Raw genomic sequence first — 21,350 nt, 5'->3', positions numbered from 1 at the left:
AAATAAAATAAGTAATATGTAACACAACCAGTATGTAATGATGGAGAGAGCAAAGAAATAAAACAATAACAAATTTATAGAGCATTGGATTATAACATAATTGCCAGTTACTACATTACATAAAAACAATCTAAAATCCTCTATTAAAGAATATTGACAGAAAAACCTATAATTAGTTACTGAAAGAGAAATACTTAATAAAGACAAATGCTGAAGATTTTTCAAGTACATTAAGAGTAAAATAAGCAGTTCTTAAAAACTGTTCTGCAAACAAAGATGTAATGGCAAAAGTTTAATAAAGCCAACTCAGAATATAATGATAGAATTTAATATGGCCAGATTGCTATCATTTTTTTTATGCTAAAAAAAGGAGAGGAAAGAAAATATAGCATTCAATAAGAACTGCTGCAGATATATGATAACTGGAGATAATATACACTCAGAAAATGACGACTCCATTACCAGCAGCCTTCATTCACACTGGCCCTATGGAACCCGGGTATATTGGGGAATGGGTTCTGGCCCTTCCACCCAAGTTCAACCTGAGCATTTCTTCTTTGATCCGTTCCAGGAAACATTCCATTGCTGAAAGAGTTTGAAGATAACTGATTGTGCTGTAAAAATCAATAAAGTATATAGCTGAATATTTAAGAGGAAATAATTTATATTCGCAGGGGTTTTATAGCATTATAGTGAATAAGCTTTTCCCCCTCAACTGTACAAGAACTCATTTTAAAAATTAGGTGTGTGGTGATTTAGTAAATATAAAACACAAGAATTTTTATGGCTTAGTCTTGGAATCCTTTGCTGGAAATAAATAACAAGATCATTGTGCCTTCTGTTTTTCTGTTTATCACCTGTATTCTATCTCCAGTTTCTACATAATGAAATTGTGTCGAAGTCCACCTGCCCCTTGAAGCCTACTGTTTTCCTTTTTTTGCATTTTCTGCTAAAGTTTTCCATGATATATTTTCAAAAATATTTTTGCCTCTTTTTTATCACTAAGCATATTCTTTTTTGTATTATGGTTATGTATTGGTTGTATCTTTTTTAATATTTTAAAATTAATATAGAGAAAAATTGTGTGTGTATATATTTCTATGAATTTTAACACATGACAACAGTGAGGATACAAAACAAATTCATCACCCCTAAAATCTTCATACCATGTCTTTGTAATTATGCTTTTTCTTTATCCCTAAGCATTGCCAACTGTGATCTGTTGTTCTCTCTCACTACAGTTCTATATTTTTAAGAATGTACAGAATTCCTATATAATTGTATACTATGTAACCTTTTGAGATTGGATTTTTAAAATTGTCATAATGCCTTTGAGATTCATCCAGGTTGCTGGGCATATCAGTAGTTCATTTCTTTTTATTGCCAAGTAGGAGTGCATTGTATGCACGTATCAGTTTGTTTCTTATGCCATTGAAGGACATTTGGGTAATATGATTTCTTCTGCTTTGCTCTTTTTAAAAATTATATTAGCTCTTTTTAGTTCCTGCCTTTCCATATACATTCCACAATCAATTTATCTATGTTTACAGAAAAAAGCTTTCTGAGATTTTAATTGGTGTTGAGTTAAATCTGTAGGTAAATTTGGAGAGAACTGACATTTTTACTATGTTGAGTTTTCCAGTCCATGAATACAGTATGTCTCTCCATTTCCTTAGGTCTTGGTTTCTTTCTTTAGTGTTTTGTAGTTTTTAGTATATTGGCTCTGTATGTGCCCTGTTAGCTATCTATGTAAAATTTTCTTTTTAAATTTTTGGTGGTCTTGAAAATGTTATTGCTTTTGTAATTTTGATTCCTAACTGTACATTGTTACTATATAGAAATATAATTGTTTTTGCATGTTCACCTTATGTCCCATGATTTTGGTAAACTTAATTATTAGTTCTAGAATTTGGGGGGACACCATGTTATTTGGAGTTTTCTAAACATACAGACAATAATGTCATCTGCAAATAGAGATCACTATATTTCTTCCTTTTATTTTGTATATCTTTCATCTGTTTTTCTTGACTCGTTGTAGTGGCTAGGACTTCCAGTACTTATTCAATAGGAATGATGAGAGTCTACATCCTTGACTTGTTCCTAATTTTAGGGAGAAGGCACTCAATTGCTCATTATTTAGTATGATGTTAGCTATAGGTTTTTGGTAGATATTCTTTATCAAGTTGAGGAAGCCTTCCCCTAGTATACCGAGAATCTTTATCAAGAACGGGTTTTGGATTTTGTCAAATGCTTTTTCTTTCTTTTCCTTTTTTAATTGACTACATTGGAGTGACATTGGTTTGCAAAACCATACAGGTTTCAAGTAGAGAACTCAGTAAAACATTATCTGCACACTGCGTCACGTTCCCATCACTCCAAGCAAAGTCTCTTTCTGTCTTGGTTGACCCCACCTTTGCCCCTCTCCACCTATCCCTGCTCCCTTTCCCTCTGGTTATCACCACTCTGTCTCTGTCTTTGTGTAAAGAAAATAAGTAACTTCAAAAGCCGTACACAAACACACACATACACACACACAAATGAAACTAGAGCACCAACTTATACCATACACAAGAATAAACTTAAAATGGACCAAAGACTTAAATGTAAGTAAAAAAAAACATAAAAATCACAGGAGAAAACATAGACAATATAATCTCAGACATTTATCATAGCTATTTTTTGTCCATATATCCCCTTGGACAAGGGAAACAAAAGAAAAAAAATTAACAAATGGGACTCTGTGTGTGTGTGTGTGTGTGTGTGTGTGTGTGTGTGTGTGTGTGTGTGTGATAAAAATATAAAAGGTGTTTGTCTTTTATATATATATAAATTTTTATATATAGTATATAAATATATAAATACCATCTACACACACACACACACACACACACGATATTTGTCTTTCTCTGACTGGCTTATTTCACTTAGGATAATGCTTTCCAGGTCCATCCATGGTGTCACAAAAGGTTAGATTGCCTTCTTTTTTTTACAGCTTTTTTATCCACTCATCTACTGATGGGCACTTGGGCTGTTTCCAGATCTTGACTATTGTAAATTATGCAGCAATGAACAAAGGGGTGCATATATTCTTCTGAATTAGTGTTTTGGGTGTCTTAGGCTTTATTCCCAGAAGTGGGATTGCTGGGTCAAAAGACATCCATTTGTAATTTTTTGAGGTATATCCATATGGCTTTCCACAGTCACTGCACTAGTTTGCATTCCCAGAAACAGTGCGTGAGGGTTCTCTTTTCGCCACATCCCTGCCAACACTTGTTTGTTGTTTTATTGATGATGGCCATTCTGACAGGTGTGAGATGGTATCTCATCGTGGTTTTAATTTGCATCTCTCTGTTGATTAGTGATGTTGAACATTTTTTCATGTGTCTATGGGCCACTTGTATGTCCCCTTTGGAAAAGTGTCAATTAAGGTCCTTTGCCCATTTATTGAGTGGGTTGTTTGTCTCTCTAGTGTTGAGTTGTATAAGTTCTTTATATATTTTGGAAATTAACCATTTATTAGATGTATTATTGGTACCTATGTTCTTCAATGCAATGGGTTCTCTTCTCATTTTGTTGGTAGTTTCTTTTGCTGTGCAGAAGTTCTTTAGTTTGATGTTGTCCCATTTGTTGATTTTTTTCTTTTGTTTCCCTTGCCCAAGGGGATATATTGGCAAAAAATTGCTATGATAAATATCTGAGATTATACTGCCTATGTTTTCTCCTGTGATTTTTATGGTGTTTTTACTTACATTTAAGTCTTTTGTCCATTTTGAGTTTATTCTTGTGTATGGTATAAGTTGGTGGTCTAGTTTCATTTTTTTGTATGTACCTGTCCAGTTTCCCCAACACCATTTATTGAAGAGACTGTCTTTACTCCATTGTATGCTCTTGCCTCCTTTGTCAAATAATAATTGACCATAAGGGCATGGGTTTATTTCTGGGTGCTCTATTCTGTTTTCATTGATATATTTGCCAGTGCCATGCTGTTTTGATCACAGTGGCCTTGTAGTATAGTTTGATATTAGGTATTTTGATACCTCCAACTTTGTTCTTCTTTCTTAAGATTGGGGTTCATTTTTGATATAAAAGAATACCACTGATTTCTGGATATTAATTTTGTGTCCTGCCACTTTGCTGAATTCATTTATCAGTTCTAATAGATTTTTGGTGGAATCTTTAGGGTTCTCTGTATACGGTATCATGTCATCTACAGATGATGCCAGCTTTACTCTTCCTTTCCAATTTGGATGCCTTTTATTTCTTCTTGTCTGATGTTTGTGGCTAGGACTTCCAGTACTATGTTGAATAAGAATAGTGAAAGCAGGCATTCCTTAAGGGAGATTCTTTGATTAGTTTAAATCCAGTCTTTTCTCATTGATTTTCTGTCTGAACCATCCATCACTGAAAGTAGGGTATCAAAGTCTCCTAGTATTATTGTATTATCTATTTCTACTTTTAGATCTGTTACTGTTGGCTTTATATATTTAGGTACACCCATTTTGAATGCATAAATATTTACAATGTACATCTCTTGATGAACTGACACCTTTATTGTTACACAAATAATATAATGTCCTTGTTCAATGTTTCATTACAGTTTTTAGTTTAAAGTCTATTTTGTTGGGATAAGTATAGCTTTTCCTGCTTTCCTTTGGTTTCCATTTACAAAGAACATCTTTTTCATTCTTTCACTTTTAATCTCTCTCTTTAAAGCTGAAGTGAATTTCATGTTGGCATCACATAGTTGGGTCTTGTTTTTCCTCATCTATTCAACCTTTCTATGTCTATTTGGAAATTTAGTATATTCACATTTAAAGTAATTATTGATAGATATGGACTTACTGTTGTCATTATAATTGTTTTTGGGTGTTTTGTAGTACCTTTGTTCTTTTCTTCTCTTGCTCTCCACATTTGTGATTTAATAATTTTTTATGGTAAGCTTTGATTTATTTATCTTTTGTATATCTACTATAAGTTTTTGTTTTGTAGTTATAATTCCCAAAGAATGTCCTATAACAATCTATTTCAAGCTGGTAACAATTTAACTTTGAACACATACAAAAGTTCTACATTTTTACACCCTCTCCCTTTATATTTTATATATTCAAAATTTACATGTTTTTGTCTTATATATTTATTAAAAATTTTTTAGTTTTAAAAATATTTGTCTTTTAACTTCTATAGTAGAGTGGTAAGAGATTTACCCACTATTTATACTAATGTAGTTTGAATTTAATCGTATATTTACCTTTAGTAGTTAGTTTTATACTTTCATGTGCTTTTTTTAAATAATTCTCATCATTTCATATCAGCTTAGAACATCCTTTAATATTTCTTATAAGGCCAATCTAATGGTTATGAATTCCCTCAGCTTTTGTTTGGCTGGGAGACTCTCATGAAGAACTTTGTCAGTAGAGGATTCTTGGTTGGCAATTTTTTTTCATTCATTTCACTCTTTTCTATTCTGCCAGGTTTCTTCTGAAAAATCATCTGTTAGACTAATGGTGTTTTCTTGTACATAACAAGTTGTTTTTGCTCTTATTTTCTCTTGCTGCTTTTAAGATTCTGTCCTTGTCTATAATTTTTAACTATTCAGGGATAATGTATTAGTGTGGATCTCTTTGGATTAATCTTGTTTGGTATTAGGCTTCCTGCATCTGAAAGTTTGTTTCTTTATCCAAGTAAGGAAGGTTTTAGCCATTATTTCTTTGAATAAACTGCCCTTTTTTCTCACTTTTCTCCTTCTGGGACCTTTAAAATATGTATATTGGTCTGCTTGATGGTGTCTCATAAATCCCTTAAGTTGTAGTTACTCTTTTTTTTATTTTTTTCATTTTGTTCCTCGAATTGTATGGATTTCATTGCCTTGTCTTTCAGTTCATGTATCCTTTTTTCCACTTGAGTTAGGCTGCTGTTGAAACCCTGTATTAAATTTTTTTAGTTCAGTTATTGTATTCTTTGCTTTATAATTTCTACTTGGTAATTTGCATTACTTTTTCTCTCTTTGTTGAAATCTCACTTTGTTTATGCATTGTTCCCCTGGCCTCATTGATTTTCTTTATGACTATTGTGAACTATCAGGTAAGTTATCTCTTTTTCATAAAGATCTATTTCTGGAGATTTATCTTCTTTTCTTTGGAACATATTTTTTTATTCATTTTTCCTGACTCTCTTTGTTGGTTTCTGCACATTAGATAAGATAGCCACCCCTCCCAGTCCTGACAGAGGTCTCACACAGTAAACAAACCTCATCAGTTAGCCTGGTCCAAACTCCTAGTTGTCTTTCAGACTTCTGTGATTATTCAAGCTGCCTTTTTTTGTTTTTAGTGGAGCCAGTAGTTGAGGGTGTGCCAAGACCTGTCAGTAGTGCTTAGCTAAGGACCACAGTCAGTATCTCTTATTGTATTTTTTCATTCATCTGATAGGTAGGAGTTGATCAGCTCGTTTATGAATCTCTTTCAGAAGGAATTGCTTCTTGTGTGGCTTTATATTCAGTGCACCCTTGGGTGGCGGGGAGCTCAGGAGTCTCCTGTGTCAGCATCTTGGCTACTCCTCAGTTTTGTTAAAAAAAGCATTTTTATTTCTGTAAGTTTACTCTCTGTACTACTTTTATTCATTAAGGTACTCATCAAATATATAACGAATGCCTGCTAGGCACTATTCTAGGTGTTGGGACACATCTCAAGAAAACATTTTTGTTTTTGTGAAGCTTACATTCTATCAGAAAAACAAGTAATAAATATGTATTTTAATTGCATCCTAGTTTCAATATGATATTTTCAAAATTATTTAGTCTTATGTATTTTCTAATTTCCATTATGATTTTTTCTTTCTAGGGACTAGGCTTTATGTTCACAGAATGTGGCTTTAATAATCCTGACTTTTTGTTATTTGATGAAACCTGCTTTCTGGGTACAAGTATGGACAGTTTCAAACAATGTTTTAAGCTAGTTGGAAAAGAATGTGTGTTCTTTAATTGTTCTGTTATTTTGTTTTATGTGGCCTCTGGTTAAAAACTGTTACTTGGGTTACAAGTTTTTTTTTCTTTTTGTCCGCTTGTCTATATATTATGAAATTGCATTAAACTGTTCCACAATTTTTGTCACTGCCTTTTTTTTTCTTGTAATTCTCCTGGTTTTTGATTTATATATTATAAAGGTACACTATCAGATGTTTTCTATTTCATAATTTTTGTCTTACTGTTGAATCATTTTTTATTAGGTTAGACTAACTTTAATAATTCTTATTTCCTGAGGTTTATGTAATTTTGAAAATATATATTCCAGCCCTTTTTTTGGCTAGTTTTGGCTTATTACTTTATTTTTATGTGTTTATTTTGTTTTTTTCTGCCACTACTAGGCTTAGTTGTGTCTTATAATTAGTGTACATTTATTTTTAACAATGTTACAGTTTGTTTTAGCTGGTGAGCTTAATCTACTCAAATTTATTGTTATTACTATCATATTTTGTAAAATCTAAGAAGTTGTTGATTGTAAGATACATCATTATTTTATATATAGGCTGAGTCTCCATTATATCCTTAAAATTCCATTGTTATCTTTCTTTTGAATCATTTCTTTTGTGGTCCTGTAAGGCCTGTTATACCTCATGTGTAACATTGCCTGTTAAACTATGACACGGTACCTAAAATGTAGTATTACAAGTGAACTCATAAAATACTCAATTGTTGTAGTCATATCTTAATGAATATTTTTTCTGCTAATGTAAAATTGATGTACCACTCCTGTGTTTGGGCTGGTTAATTAATTAATTTTGAACTTACACAAATCATTGTAAATGACAATTAAATTTAACATGTTATACTACCAGCAATGTATGTGACTCAAAGTGAAAACAGACAGACATCCGGGGTTGAGTTTGTATCTGCCTAGGCATTGACAACTGTCGTATTACTGCTCTGTGGTCAGCAGCTGCTGTAAGATATCTGAGTTATAAGATACGTTAGAATTTCAGAGATACTAAAATGTGAAAAAAATGTGTGGCTAAAACTTGATGTACTCAGGCATCTTAATTTATTTCCATTTTCATATTTTCTACTCTAATCTGCCTTTTATGTCTTTTTTAAAGCTGTTCTTTTCCTATTAGATTTTTTAATCTTTATTTTTTTTTCTTAACTGATTTTAAAGTTAGTGAATTTTATTTCTATTATTTTCGTGGATACCTGTAAACTTTCAATGTATCTTTTTGATTTAACAGATTATGAAGTTAATAGTACCTCATTTTCTCTTGGACAAATACAGGGGCATTACAACAATTTGGTCACCATAGTCCTATCTTGTACATTGTGTTTTCAGTGCCCCTTATTCTATTATATACGATTATTTTCTCTCAGCATATTAAGATGATGTTATTCAATTGTTTACTTGTTCTTTTGTTGCTATTCTGAAGTCTGTTTTCACTTCATCTACTTTTGGATGTAATACATTCTTTTCTGTCAAATTGCTTTTTGGAATTTTGTCTTTAATTTTCTACAGTCTGAGTATGGTAGACTGAAGTACAGATTTATTATTTATCTTGCCTGGGACTTATAATTCTTAAATATGAGGAATCATTTAAAAATACTAGAAAATTATCAGACATTTATTCAACAGTGACTATCCTCCATTCTCTCTGTTGGTATCCACGAAAATAATAGAAATAAAATTCACTAACTTTAAAATCAGTTAAGAAAAAAAAATAAAGATTAAAAAATCTAATAGGAAAAGAACAGCTTTAAAAAAGACATAAAAGGCAGATTAGAGTAGAAAATATGAAAATGGAAATAAATTAAGATGCCTGAGTACATCAAGTTTTAGCCACACATTTTTTTCACATTTTAGTATCTCTGAAATTCTAACGTATCTTATAACTCAGATATCTTACAGCAGCTGCTGACCACAGAGCAGTAATACGACAGTTGTCAATGCCTAGGCAGATACAAACTCAACCCCGGATGTCTGTCTGTTTTCACTTTGAGTTTTGTCAGAAAATTGTTTTTCTGGGACATAGTCCCTGATGTTTCATAATCTCTTCTTCGTATTTTGTGTCTTTCGATCTATGTTTGCTGAATTCTGTATTATTTCCTCAAATCTAATCTGGTTCACTAGTTCTCTTTCTAGCTCAATCTAATCTGCCATTTTGTCTATTTATTAGGTTTTCAATATTAATGCTACATATCTATTACACATATTAATATATAGAAAAGTACATCCAACATAAACATAGTTTATTAAGAAAGTGTAACGCAGAACACTCAATTCCCATTCAAGTCAAGCGTGTAAGAGATCATAAACGATCCAGCATTCCAGAAGCTCTAACACCCCTTCTCTCCCTTGTAGTGGTAAAAGCATATTTTATTTTGCTATTTATTATAGTTATATGTATATATGCATCCCAAACCAAACATAATTTGTTTGTGGGTTTTAAAATTTACATAAATCATAAGTATTCTGTTTTATATAGTTTTTGCTCTACGGTATGTTTTTAAGATGTATCTATTGCTACAGTATCTGCATTTCATTTATTTGCTTTGCTGCAATGTATTCAATAGTGTGACTTTAATACAAATTGTTAAACATTGTGCCAAAGATAGTTATTTGGGTTGTTTCCAGTATTGCCATTGCAAATTCAGACTTATTCCCAGATTTTTTCTTGGAGTTCTAATGTATTTCCTGTTCTTAGCCACTCTTTCTTAGATCTCTGATGCTTTTCTAATTACAATCATTTTGTTCACTTGTTTTTATATAGCACTTGCTTTGTTTCTTATGGTTACCTTTGTTTGTGTCTGTTAATATCTTAAGTAGATATTCAGTCTGTAGATCTGTATGAGAAGTCTAAATTTTCTTGAGGTTTATGCCTATTGTTTGTTTTTCCTTCTGTTTGTAATTATGGATCATTAACTTATGTTTTACTGTGCTTTACCTCTGGTAATCCTGTGTGTTCAGTGTGTCCCTTGAAGGAGATTTGTTTTTTGCTTTTGCCAGGTGCTGTAAGTTATCATTGGTTTTGAGTTTTTTTGTACCACACTTTGTGGTAAATTTTGGTGTAAAAGTTAGCCTAAATTCTTGAAGGGAGCTTTTGGGATAATTATGAGGAGACACTCTGCTTTTCCTAATACTCAGGGTCCAGACCAAGCCAAGGTTTTTTGTTTTTCTTTTTAACTTCTGTGTTTTGTGGTAGTGCATTCATTCGTTTATTTATATCCTCTCTCATTCTTTCTTACCTTTCCGCTCTCCCTCCCCTTTATCCCTCTCCCGTATCTCCCTATCTTTTTAATGTCCCATGCTACTGAAGATGTACCACTTTGAAAATTCTGAGTTTATGTGGTCATCTCAACTTCAGATTTCTTTATCTTACAGTCCCAAGCCATGTCCTTTTCCCAGGAGGACTTGAACACTTGGGTTCTTGGTCACCCTGACCAGGCAGACCCCTTCGGGTGTGCGGCACGGCCTGGACACCAGTGCTCATGTCGTCTCCCATTAGCTTTTACGTTTCTCTTTGTCTTTGGCTTCCTAACCTTTTTTAGGGGGGGGGGCGGAGAGGGGGCAGGTTATCTTCACATTTATAAGAAAGTTTGATTTATTTTATTCATCCTGTTTGTTTTTATAGAGGAAGGTTTTCGGTTTATCTGGTGTGCCAGTGTATCATATTTTAATTGTTCTGGTTGCTTTCTGTGTGGTCTTTGGTTGCCAATGTTAGAAACACAAATGTGTGATTTTAATTCTTAGAACTGGTAAGTACAGGGCTCTGCTGGCTTCAGACATGGCTAGGCCTTGGGCAGTGTCACTGGCACTCTCTCTGCCTTAATCCTACTTTCCTCAGTGCTGGGTTTGGTTTTCAGACTTTATTTCCCATGTGACTGAGGAAAGTGATCACTGCTATTTCCAGGGTTTTGGCATCCTTATCGCTTATGGTCTATCTTGTTGTACTTAGCATGTTAACATCAAATCCTCGGGAAGAATTTTTTACCTAGGTCGGGGTGCTTGCCATTTCTGAACTGGTTACTGTGGCCAGGGGCTTGTGTTTTGCCAGGCTCAGTCATGTGCCCAGGTCTGGGGTATAAGAGAAGGTACCCTAGGTCCACATGAAAAGCGGGAGGATTGGTTTCTCAAAGGAAAACCAGGTTAGGAACCCAATGAATAGAAAAGAAATGCTAGGAAGGCAGATACCAGAATATGTGCCCAACATGTTCCTTATCAGGTCATCTGACCTCTGGTCAGAAATTTAATTGAAGGTAAGAGACTATGTACTTTCAACCCTATCACTGTTGATGATTGGTCATTCTTCTTTTCCCCCAATAGGTTAATCAAGCTGTAACATAACAAACTAGACCCCTTTTCCTCCATTGCTAAGTTCTAGCAGCTTCTGAAATCTATGGAATCTGTTATTTTTCTTTATATCTAGCGTTGATGCTCTAGTCCAAGCTATAGTTCTCTCTACCACAATTAAATCCTTACTGAACTCTCAATATCTACTGTGGTTCCCTTTCAGTCTGTTCTCTACATTGTAGTACAGTGATCTGTTCACAATGCAGATCTAATGATATGTTCCCTATCTTACCTATATATCTCAAGCTTTTAAAAACCTTTCATTAGAAATTATTAACTAGATTTTCGTCTGGCACTTTATCATCTGTCCAAATAGTTTTGCTCAAACATTTTCTTTTATATAAATTAAATTATACATCCTCATACTACCATCTATCTCTTCCTTTAACATTCATTATAATTACAGTGTTACACTGTGTATGAGTATTTGATGAATGTCAGATTTCTCCAGTAAACTATAAAAGCAGATACCATGTCTGTTTTCTGTGATCATTTCATTTTACTAGCTAGAATGTGGCTTGGCTTACATTGGAAAATAAATATTTGTTTAATTAATTAACTGATTGATTACTGTAAAGAGAACTCCACGGTAACTAAGACAATTTATTTGTTTAACATCCATCTCTAAAAGCTTTCTAGTCAATTGATTTAGGATTTGGACTCTCCAATATAATCTGACTGGGGAGTTTATAGAGAACATTGTGTAGCTATCAAATGACAAGTATGGGGATGTTTCAAGTATATGTCAACATGTGATCATAGTCACATGAAATAATATGAAAGGAAGATTCAGATTGCACAGTGGTAGGGATATACTGATTAAAATCAGCAAGGAGTAAGATTTTGAACTGGTTGGGTATCTTTGTTCCCCCAATGGCATCGTAATGTGTTATTTGTGTCCAACCTGCGGCTCACGGGCCGCATTCGACCCAGAAGGGCTATGAGTGTGACCCAACACAAAATCATAAATGTACCTAAAACTTTTTTTTTCCTCATCAGTTTTCATTAGTGTTTGTGTATTTAATGTGTGACCTAAGATAACTTTTCTTCTCGTGTGGCCCAGCAACGCCAAAAGTTTGGACGCCCCTGATTGAAATCCCCATTTGCCTTTTGTGCTTTTCTGCTTCTTACTTTTGGTTTGGCTTAAAGATTTATTTGCTGCCATGGTCACTTGCTTTTAGACAAGAAGCAGGAAGGTGTTTTTTTTTTTTCTTTCTTTCTTCTTTTTTCTCTTACTGGCTTATAATCCAGAAAGCAAAGACCAATGGGCCAGGGTTAGAGCAGGACTATTTCTTCCCAACCTTGGGCATCATACTAGAAAAAGTAATTTGTCCTTGGTTGGGAAGAAAGGCTTTTCTCACTTCTTCTCTAGCAGGACTGGATCCCTTCTTCTGTGCGTACTTGTTTGGTTTTTTTTCCTCAGTAGATGTGGATAATCCACTCCTCCTGCACACAGTTCCCTTGGGACTACTGCATGAGTGGAAATAAAACCACCTTATATGAATAAAGATGAAAACAGAAATTCAATTGATATAAATAAGTTTAGTTTCTTCATTACTGTAAAGACGTCTAGGGTCACAATTTATAGGTAATATCCACTAAAATTGAAGTAATATTTTCTTCAACTAATAGCATTGCTAACATCAAAATTTTGAAGAATGGGTAAGAAAATTGTGCATATGTACAACTTTGAAGTACAATTTATATACTTTAGTAAAGTTGTGATGTACTTTTTACATCTACCATGTGAATTAATAGAACAGTTGATGGAGTTAGGAGAAAGAAAAGGAAAAATGGTGGGAGTAGTAATAAGAGGACACAGCATTTTGATAAACATACAGAAAATATACCTGAAGAATTTGATCTTGTTCTCAGTCTAAGTGCTAATTTTCTCAGTTGTATTCAGTAGTAGTTTCACCTTTTCCTTTTTCACTTTCCTGTAAACATCATCCTAATGCTTAACACAGCACCTTGCATATTCTAGCCTCTTGATAAATACTCGTTAGTTGAATGAATGAAGGAATAAATGGATGAAGAGTGAATAGATGAGTGACAAAATTCTAGACCTCACAATACAAATAAATATACATGTCAACTTCCCTGTTAAAGATTTGAAAACAGAAGAATCTTTTAATAATATAGAGGAAACTACTGATTTGATCTAAAAATTTAGCAGTAGAGTTTTCAGAAGTTAGATTACTGTATCTAAAATGCCAGTGGTAAATAATAAAATGAAGTAAGATAGCTTGAAATGAGTATATATTATGCGATATGTATTCTTTAATGTTGGAATAATAGATTGCTAAGTACAGAAGATAATTTTTAAAAGACTGTTCTTTTTGAAAATTTATTTATTTATTTTAGTAGTTTGCTTTTACTGAAATTTTCCCATTACCATTTATCCCCCTTACCCCCTCTTCCACCTCCACCTGCCGCCCCCTCCCCCAGTCACCGCGCTACCTTCCGTGTCCTGAGTTCTTTATTTTTTCGCTTGATCCCTTTACCCCGCATCCTCCTGCAGAGCTGCTCTTTCTCTATGAGTCTAGGAAAGACTTTGTTCTTTTTCTAACTTGAACTGACTTTAGAATTTTACCAAGTAGAAATTTTTAACTTTCTACTTAAAGGAATCAGTTTTCATTTCTGAATCATCATAGGTTTTAATTCAGTAAAACTGAATCAATAGACTTTACTGTATATCATTTATTGGGTTTAATGCTGTATATCTAGAAACTGTTTTTCCCCACATTTATCTATGCGATTAATATCATTTCCTGGTTTTACTTGTTCGAATATTTAAATACGGTTTGTGGTAAAGAGTGTGGGCTCTGGTGTCAAGACCAGTTTGAGTTGCAATCTCCAATCGGCTACGTCTTAGCAAATTCTTCAGTTTGTCACACCTTAGTAGGATCTTGTGTAAAATGGAGATGATGCCTATTTTAAGAGGTCTTCAGAGGATATAATAAAATAATGTATGTGACGTGCTTAGCACACTGTCTGGCATATAGTAGACATTCAGTAATTTGGAACAACTATTTTTTCCCCGTTGTGTTTTCTTCTGCAGCTTTCCCCACAAATAAACCAGATGAAGATGCAAGACATGTAATAAAAGTGGTAAGTATTGCTCTCAAATTTGTATTTCTCATATATTTGACTTGTTCCTACTTTATTCACTTTATTATTGTAAAAATGTTTTTCATCATAGTTCCATAAATGTTTAATGATAGGTAAAATTATGTTGGGTTATAGTTTCACATTGTTAAAATGTAAAGACTGAAGAACTTTGTTCTTCCATGTTAGCATCCCTAACCCTTCTTTCTTATCGATCCATCCTCCCCTTCTCCCTCCCCTCTTCTTCCCTCTCTGCTCTAGGTGGTGTGGTCCTTACAGGCAGGGATGAGGTTTTATTTTTGTTTGTTGCCCCTGTGCCCAGTACAATGAATGAAATATAGTAGATACTCAGTAAAGGTGTCATGTAGAATGAACACCCAGGTAGTTTGCAGTATATCCTCTGATGTGCATGTTGGTACACATGGAGTGGCTGTGTATGTATGAAATTCTCAGTGCTTTTGGTTAAGTTCTTTCCATTAGAAGACTGCTTTCATGTGTAAAACTGTATAGAGATAGCATTACAATATGTTAAATTTAAAAATGAGATTCTTTAAGTTTATTTAGTGCTTTTTTGGGAGATTTTTTCATGGAAATCTGTTGCCTGTGTTTTATAATAAATGATTCAAGTACTATTGTATATTACATATGTATATCCATATTTTTACAGTTCCAATACCAATTTTATCTCTAAGATTTTTTAAGTAAAATTAATTGTCCTTTTCTTTTATAGGAGTATCAAGAAAATGGCCCATTATTTTCAGAACTTAAATTTTACCAAAGAGCTGCAAAAAAAGAATGTAGTAAGTAAAATTAGCAAAGCAAGCTACTTCCATATATATGCTTGCTAAAGTGAGTGTAAATATTTTTATCTTTTTCTAGCCTTCTGGAAAATTCTTTCCAATTAGAAATGTTATTGTAAAATGATACAGTTAGCTGTTATGACATATAAAAAAGGCAGGTGGTGTGCAAATTTTGATATTACATAATGGGTTATATATTTCAGAATTGTTTCTACTACTTTACATAAAATGTTATGTTGTTGATCCAAGCTCTCAAGAGTTCTCTAAATGTGAAAGATAGTAGAATGAAATTAATTAAAAAAAAAATTGTCCCTGACTGGTGTGGCTTGGTTGGGCGTCTTCCCACAAAGCCAAAAAGCAACTGTTCAGTTCCCATTCAGGACGCATGCCTGGGTTTGGGTTCTCCAGACCAGGGCACGTGTGAGAGGAAACTGATCGATGTTTCTCCCTCACACTGATGTTTCTTTTCCTTTCTTTATCCCTCCCTTTCCCTCTCTCTAAAAATAAATTTAAAAATTTTTTAAAAAACCGTTTGGCTAGGAAGGATGTAAGGAAGCATAATTAAAATGGGCATTGGCAGTAGATACAGAAACAAAAGGAATGATCTTAGGAATGGATTAGGGTAAGATGTATAGATATGATTAAACATCAAGATGATTTAGAAAATAAGTTAAAAATGCCAGGTATATGAATTTTGAGAAATTAATTGGAGCTGAGGTTCAGATACAAAAACTACCAGTTAAAGGATTTCAGTGTGAAATAATTATGAGCTGAGTTGAAGAAGAATAAAAGCACTTTCTAAACACTGTAAGTTGTATATGGACTTAGTAAAGCTTTAAGGACGTTGATTTGAGTAATGACTTTATAGTCAAGGGTCCTTTACATTATGTTTAAGGAAAAGAATGATGAGTCTATCTTCAATAATTAACTTTTTTTTCCTGTAATAAAACCTTCTAATCATTAAGACTCTAGTCTTTACTGACTGCCTAAAGTATTTCAGGGTGACAAATAAAATCCATTAAACTTGATTATTTATCAGTAGAGCTCTTTTAAACATTAAACATACATGATAGAAAAGCACAAAATTAAATAAGTTACTTGATTGTTGTAAGTAGATTTTTTAAAAAAAATTTAATCAAAACAATTTCTGTATAACATAATTTCAGAGTAAGACCATTTATCTGCCCAGTTTCTGGTTCTTGACTACCATGGCTTTAGAATTTTAACTAATAAGGAAGAAAAAGCCATCTCTCCACAAATTCTTTGATGGTTAAAATGTTATATTTAAACATTTAACTAGCATGTAAGGGAATGAATTTTTTCATGGATAAAAACATTTGTGTATGTGATAACAATCCATTTTATGACTATTGCTACTTTTGCTTTGGTTATTATTTATTATTTTAATGGTTATAGAGTTTTTATAATTTATTCAATTTGAAATTTCTCTGTGTGTTTTTTGTGTTAATTATAGTGATAAATATAATTTAAAGCCATTTGATAGATATATTTGATTTCTAAAAAGAAATTTTATGAAGGTTTAATTTCTATTTAGGTTAGCTAAATAAGTTTTAGCATTAAAGTAAAGTAAGAAATATCTTTATAAAAAGCATTTATCTCTTTTCTTATTAAATTTGTTTTTGCAGTCAAAAAATGGATAGAACTAAAAAAACTTGATCATTTAGGAATTCCTCTGTTTTATGGATCTGGCCTTACTGAATTCAAGGGGAAAAGGTAAAATAGAATTATTATAATCAAATGTCATCCAATTCCTGTTTCCTATGTGGTCTATTAATATTTGTTACTATATAACAAGTTACCCAAAATGTAGTGGCGTATAACAACCAACTGATACTACCTTAATTTCTGTGGGCCAGTTATCCATAACTGGCTTACCTGGATGGTTCTGGCTCAGGATCTCTTATGAGTATGTACTCAGCTGTTTTTTGGGCTACTGTCATCTCATGGCTAGACTCGGGAAGGTTCAGCTTTAAAGGTCACTCATGTCACTGGTAGGCCCAAGAAGACCTGCATTAAATTCACTCATGGGTTGTTGGGCTGGCCTCATACCCTCACCGTATCTGTCCGTGGGCTACCCAAATGTTATAAAGACATGGCAGCTGGCTTCCCTAGAGCAAGTAACAGGGAGGAGGAGAGTGCACGTGCACACAGGCATGCATCCAAGAAGAAAGCCACTGCCTTTTTATAATCTAATCTGAGAAGCGATACCCTATCATTTTTACTGTACTCGCTTTGCTAGAAGCAAGTCATTAACTGTACCCTATACTGAAGAGAGGAGAATTGAGCTTTATCTCTTGAAGAGAGGCAAAAAAAGAATTTTTAGAAATAGAAATATTTCTAAAACCACCAAATATAGCTAATCATTACATGTAAATAATTCACTAATAGTGATTTTAAAAAGAAAAAGAAATGCTGTCATTTGTTAGTTACTCATTTTGTCCTTTCAAAAGCCTTTAAAGACAGGTGATATTTTTTTTTTGCCTAGGTAAGGAAAATAGGCTCAAAGGTCAGAGCTTTGCTTAAATGGTCTTTAAATGCTTTAAATAAAAACAAAATGAACAAACAATAATCTTGCAACAAAATAAAGCACAGCCAATAAGGGAGTGAATGGCTAAGCATGGTACTTTCATATCACGCACTATTATGCAGCATATTAAATAGATCAGTTAATGCTATACTAGTTGACTTGGAAGGATTTCAGTGAGATAAAACTGAAAAAAGTATGATGCAGAGAAGCTCATAAAATAAGATCACAATTTTTGTAAAACAAAGCCAAAAGTTTATATGTCTGTATGTGTGTATACATAATAGATAGATATAGAATAGGGTCCCGTGTAGGTAAGTGAAGGGAAGAAAAGAAGGGGTAGAGGTGCCAAACACAGAAGAAAAGAAAAAAGCCTTTTTTAAAAAAACATGTTTATAAATGTATAGAGACAGTAAATTTGATTTTATGAGGTCAAAAGCAAATATAAATAAAATTTCCTGTATGAACAAATAATTTGTTCAAGACTATATGGTGAGAAGGTCATGGAATCAAAATGAAATAAATTTAAACTGTTTAATTTTGAAAGATTTTTTTTTTCATTATCTAAGACAGTGTGGATGGTTCAGCACAACATTCTTTTCTAGAAACTAAGTGCAACGTAAAATACTGCAAAAGAACGGCGTTATCAATGTACATTCTTTCTTTGATGGTTCATACTGCATCATTCTTTATTGTTAGATTGGGGATATTTTTGCTTGTTTCAATTCATAAACAGAAGGTTCCACGCATTGCTATCTTAAGATCTCTTTTTGACATCTTCTTATAGTTACAGATTTATGGTAATGGAAAGACTAGGAAAGGATTTGCAGAAGATCTCTGACCAGAATGGTACTTTTAAAAAGTCAACTGTCCTGCAGCTAGGTATCCGAATGGTAAGAAGGAATGACTTATTTCACGTACTCTATTTTCAGATTATTTACTCGTTATAATATATAAATTGTTGCCCTTCGTGGAATTATTAGAGAGTGAAAGATTATTGCCCTAGAAGTGTCAGTTATTGAGAGTAAGGTTATTTTGGTGAAACTGATTAACAGTGGGCTCCCTAAGTGATAGAATGTGCTGCGTTTGGCACTACAAACTCAATTAGGCATTGGTTCTACAATCTGATGATTTTTTTTCTTACAGCTTTGTTTTACATATCAGAACAAGCTTATGTTGCTATAAGCATAACAGCTCTTTTGTCAATTATATTTATAACAATGGAAACTATGGCAGATTATATTATTTCCCATACTAAACACATGATGGTATGGGGGGTGCTATAAAGTTTTTATTATGAGTTTGGGACGGTGGCAGTAATTAGAGTGGCAATGAATAATATATACTTTGCCAAATAAGAAGCAATGAAATCTTAACAGCACCCATGCACACATTTTGTTTATACCACATATTTGTCTTATCTTGTTTGTGTTTGGTTTGCCTAAGCTCCATTTTATTTTATTTTTCCATTTTAAAGAGAATGAAACTGCTCATGCTACGTTGGGATGTGATAAATAGAACTCATTAATTTTCCCATTTGTCCATTCATCCATTTAGCCAAACCTCCAATGTTTATTGAACACTGGGTGTAGGTAACATTGCAAGGCTCAAAGGAAAAGATGAAGCTGAGGTTTACTCTGTTACTGTACAGAGGGAGAACGCCTCTCTGCTCATGAACATGCTGTTCTATTCTGGGGTCCCTAAAACTCAATTTATAATTATTCCTTGGGTAAAGAATTGCTGAGTGGGCTTCATGATTATTTCACCTTAGACCTCTGATTTTATTGTGCGTTTTCTCTTTGCACAGTGTGGTTTGGCCATCAGGCTGTCAGGGATGCAGGCATAGGCATTGTTGAATCTTGCTTTCCTTTCATCAGAGGTTCAGTGAAAACACTTGATATTTGAGGGTCTTTTTATTCAATTTTTCCCAGGATGAGCAACCAGTACCATGTGCTATTTTAGAATAAATACATAAATGTGAAATGTGTCACTTTGTCATTGTTAAATATGAAAAAATACATTTTATTCTATATTCAGAATGTTCAAGTTGATCATGAGTTCTAAATAGACTTCAGTATAACCTTATGTATTTCTTTTCACAGTTGGATGTACTGGAATATATACATGAAAATGAATATGTTCATGGTGATATAAAAGCAGCAAATCTACTTTTGGGTTACAAAAATCCAGATCAGGTAAATATAACATTAAGCTTTGCTTTTATAAAGGGTTCTCAAAATACCATACTGAGACATTCCAAAAACAAACTTCTAACCCAGACTCATTTGCAAATAACAATTTACTATGATGCATGTTGTGATCTTTCTTACCTGGCTTATCTAGTTTAATGCACTAAACTAATAAGTAATTAGGGTGAGAAAATTGAGACTCAGAGGGGTTAAATAATTTGTTAATGGTAATATAGTTAAGAAGCTGAACAGGAATTTGACTTTCTGAGCAAATACAAAGACCCATCAACATCCAGTAGGAGAAGAGGTGGATTTTATGCAGAGAAAAAAATGAAAAGCTGTCACATTAGCTCTTCTTCTATTGTATAAATAAGCTTTAAATAGAGCAACATTTCCAATGGAACTTTTGCGATGGTGGAAATATTCTCTATGTTACTGCCTAGTACAGTAGCTATTAGCCACGTGTGGCCATTAAGCATATGAAATGTGGGTAGTACACCACCAAATGCTGGTGAGAATGTGGAGCAACAGGAACTCTTATTCATTGCTGGTGGGAATGCAAAATGGTATGGTCACAGTGGAAGACAATTTGGCAGTTTATTACAGAACTGAACATATCCTTTATATATGATTTAGCAGTTATACTTCTTAGTATTTATCCAGAAGAACTGAAAACTTAAAATCACACACAAAAACCTACACATAGATGTTTATTGCAACTTTCTTTGTAATTGCCAAAACTTGAAGCAGCCAAGATGCCCTTTAATAGGTGAATGGATAAATAATCTGTGGCATATCCAGCTAGGGCAATAGTGGTCGGTTTTAAAAAGAAATGAGCAAGACAAGAAAAAAACATGTAGGAATCTTAAGTAATCCATATAACTAAGTGAAAATTTGTACAACTCCAAGTACATAACATTTTTAAAAAGGCAAAACTATGCAGACATTAAAAAGATCAGTGATTGCTAAAGGTTAGAGGGGAGGGAGGGAGGAACAGGTGGAGCACAGAAGATTTTTAGGGAAATGCAGCTGTTCTGTATGATGCTTCAGTGGTGAATATATGTCATTATACATTTGTCAAAATCCATGGAATGTACAATACCAAGAGTTGACTCTGATGTAAACTTTAGACTCTTGGTGATGATAATGCCGCTGTAGATTCATCCATTGTAACAGATGTTATACTGCGGCGTGGGGTGTTGGTAGCAGGGGAGGGTGTGTTTGTGGGGGGGCCAGTGGGTCTATGAGAACCCACTGCACTTTCTACTCAGTTTTACCTAAATTTACCAAAATTCAATCTAAAAGCTGCTCTAAAAATCTAAAAAAATGATTACCATAATCAGGTTAACACATTCATCACCTCACATAGTTAACCTTTTTT

The 21,350-nt window shown here is 33.4% G+C and overlaps 1 protein-coding gene across 1 annotated transcript in view; it reads left to right on the top strand.

Annotated features, from left to right (window-relative positions):
* Window positions 1-21,350, top strand: part of VRK2 (VRK serine/threonine kinase 2) — a 92,370-nt gene that overhangs the window by 14,222 nt on the left and 56,798 nt on the right. The window contains exons 3-7 of the mRNA XM_054575417.1: window positions 14,389-14,438; window positions 15,166-15,235; window positions 16,882-16,969; window positions 18,568-18,673; window positions 19,883-19,975. Of these exons, the coding sequence (XP_054431392.1) occupies window positions 14,389-14,438; window positions 15,166-15,235; window positions 16,882-16,969; window positions 18,568-18,673; window positions 19,883-19,975 (407 nt within the window). The remainder of the gene's footprint in view (window positions 1-14,388; window positions 14,439-15,165; window positions 15,236-16,881; window positions 16,970-18,567; window positions 18,674-19,882; window positions 19,976-21,350) is intronic.

The sequence above is a fragment of the Pteronotus mesoamericanus genome, unplaced genomic scaffold (assembly GCF_021234165.1).
Source record: "Pteronotus mesoamericanus isolate MK-2021 breed Mesoamerican mustached bat unplaced genomic scaffold, CSHL_Meso_final contig_291, whole genome shotgun sequence".
Classification (NCBI taxonomy): domain Eukaryota; kingdom Metazoa; phylum Chordata; class Mammalia; order Chiroptera; family Mormoopidae; genus Pteronotus; species Pteronotus mesoamericanus.
This window is presented reverse-complemented; position numbering and strand designations above follow the sequence as displayed.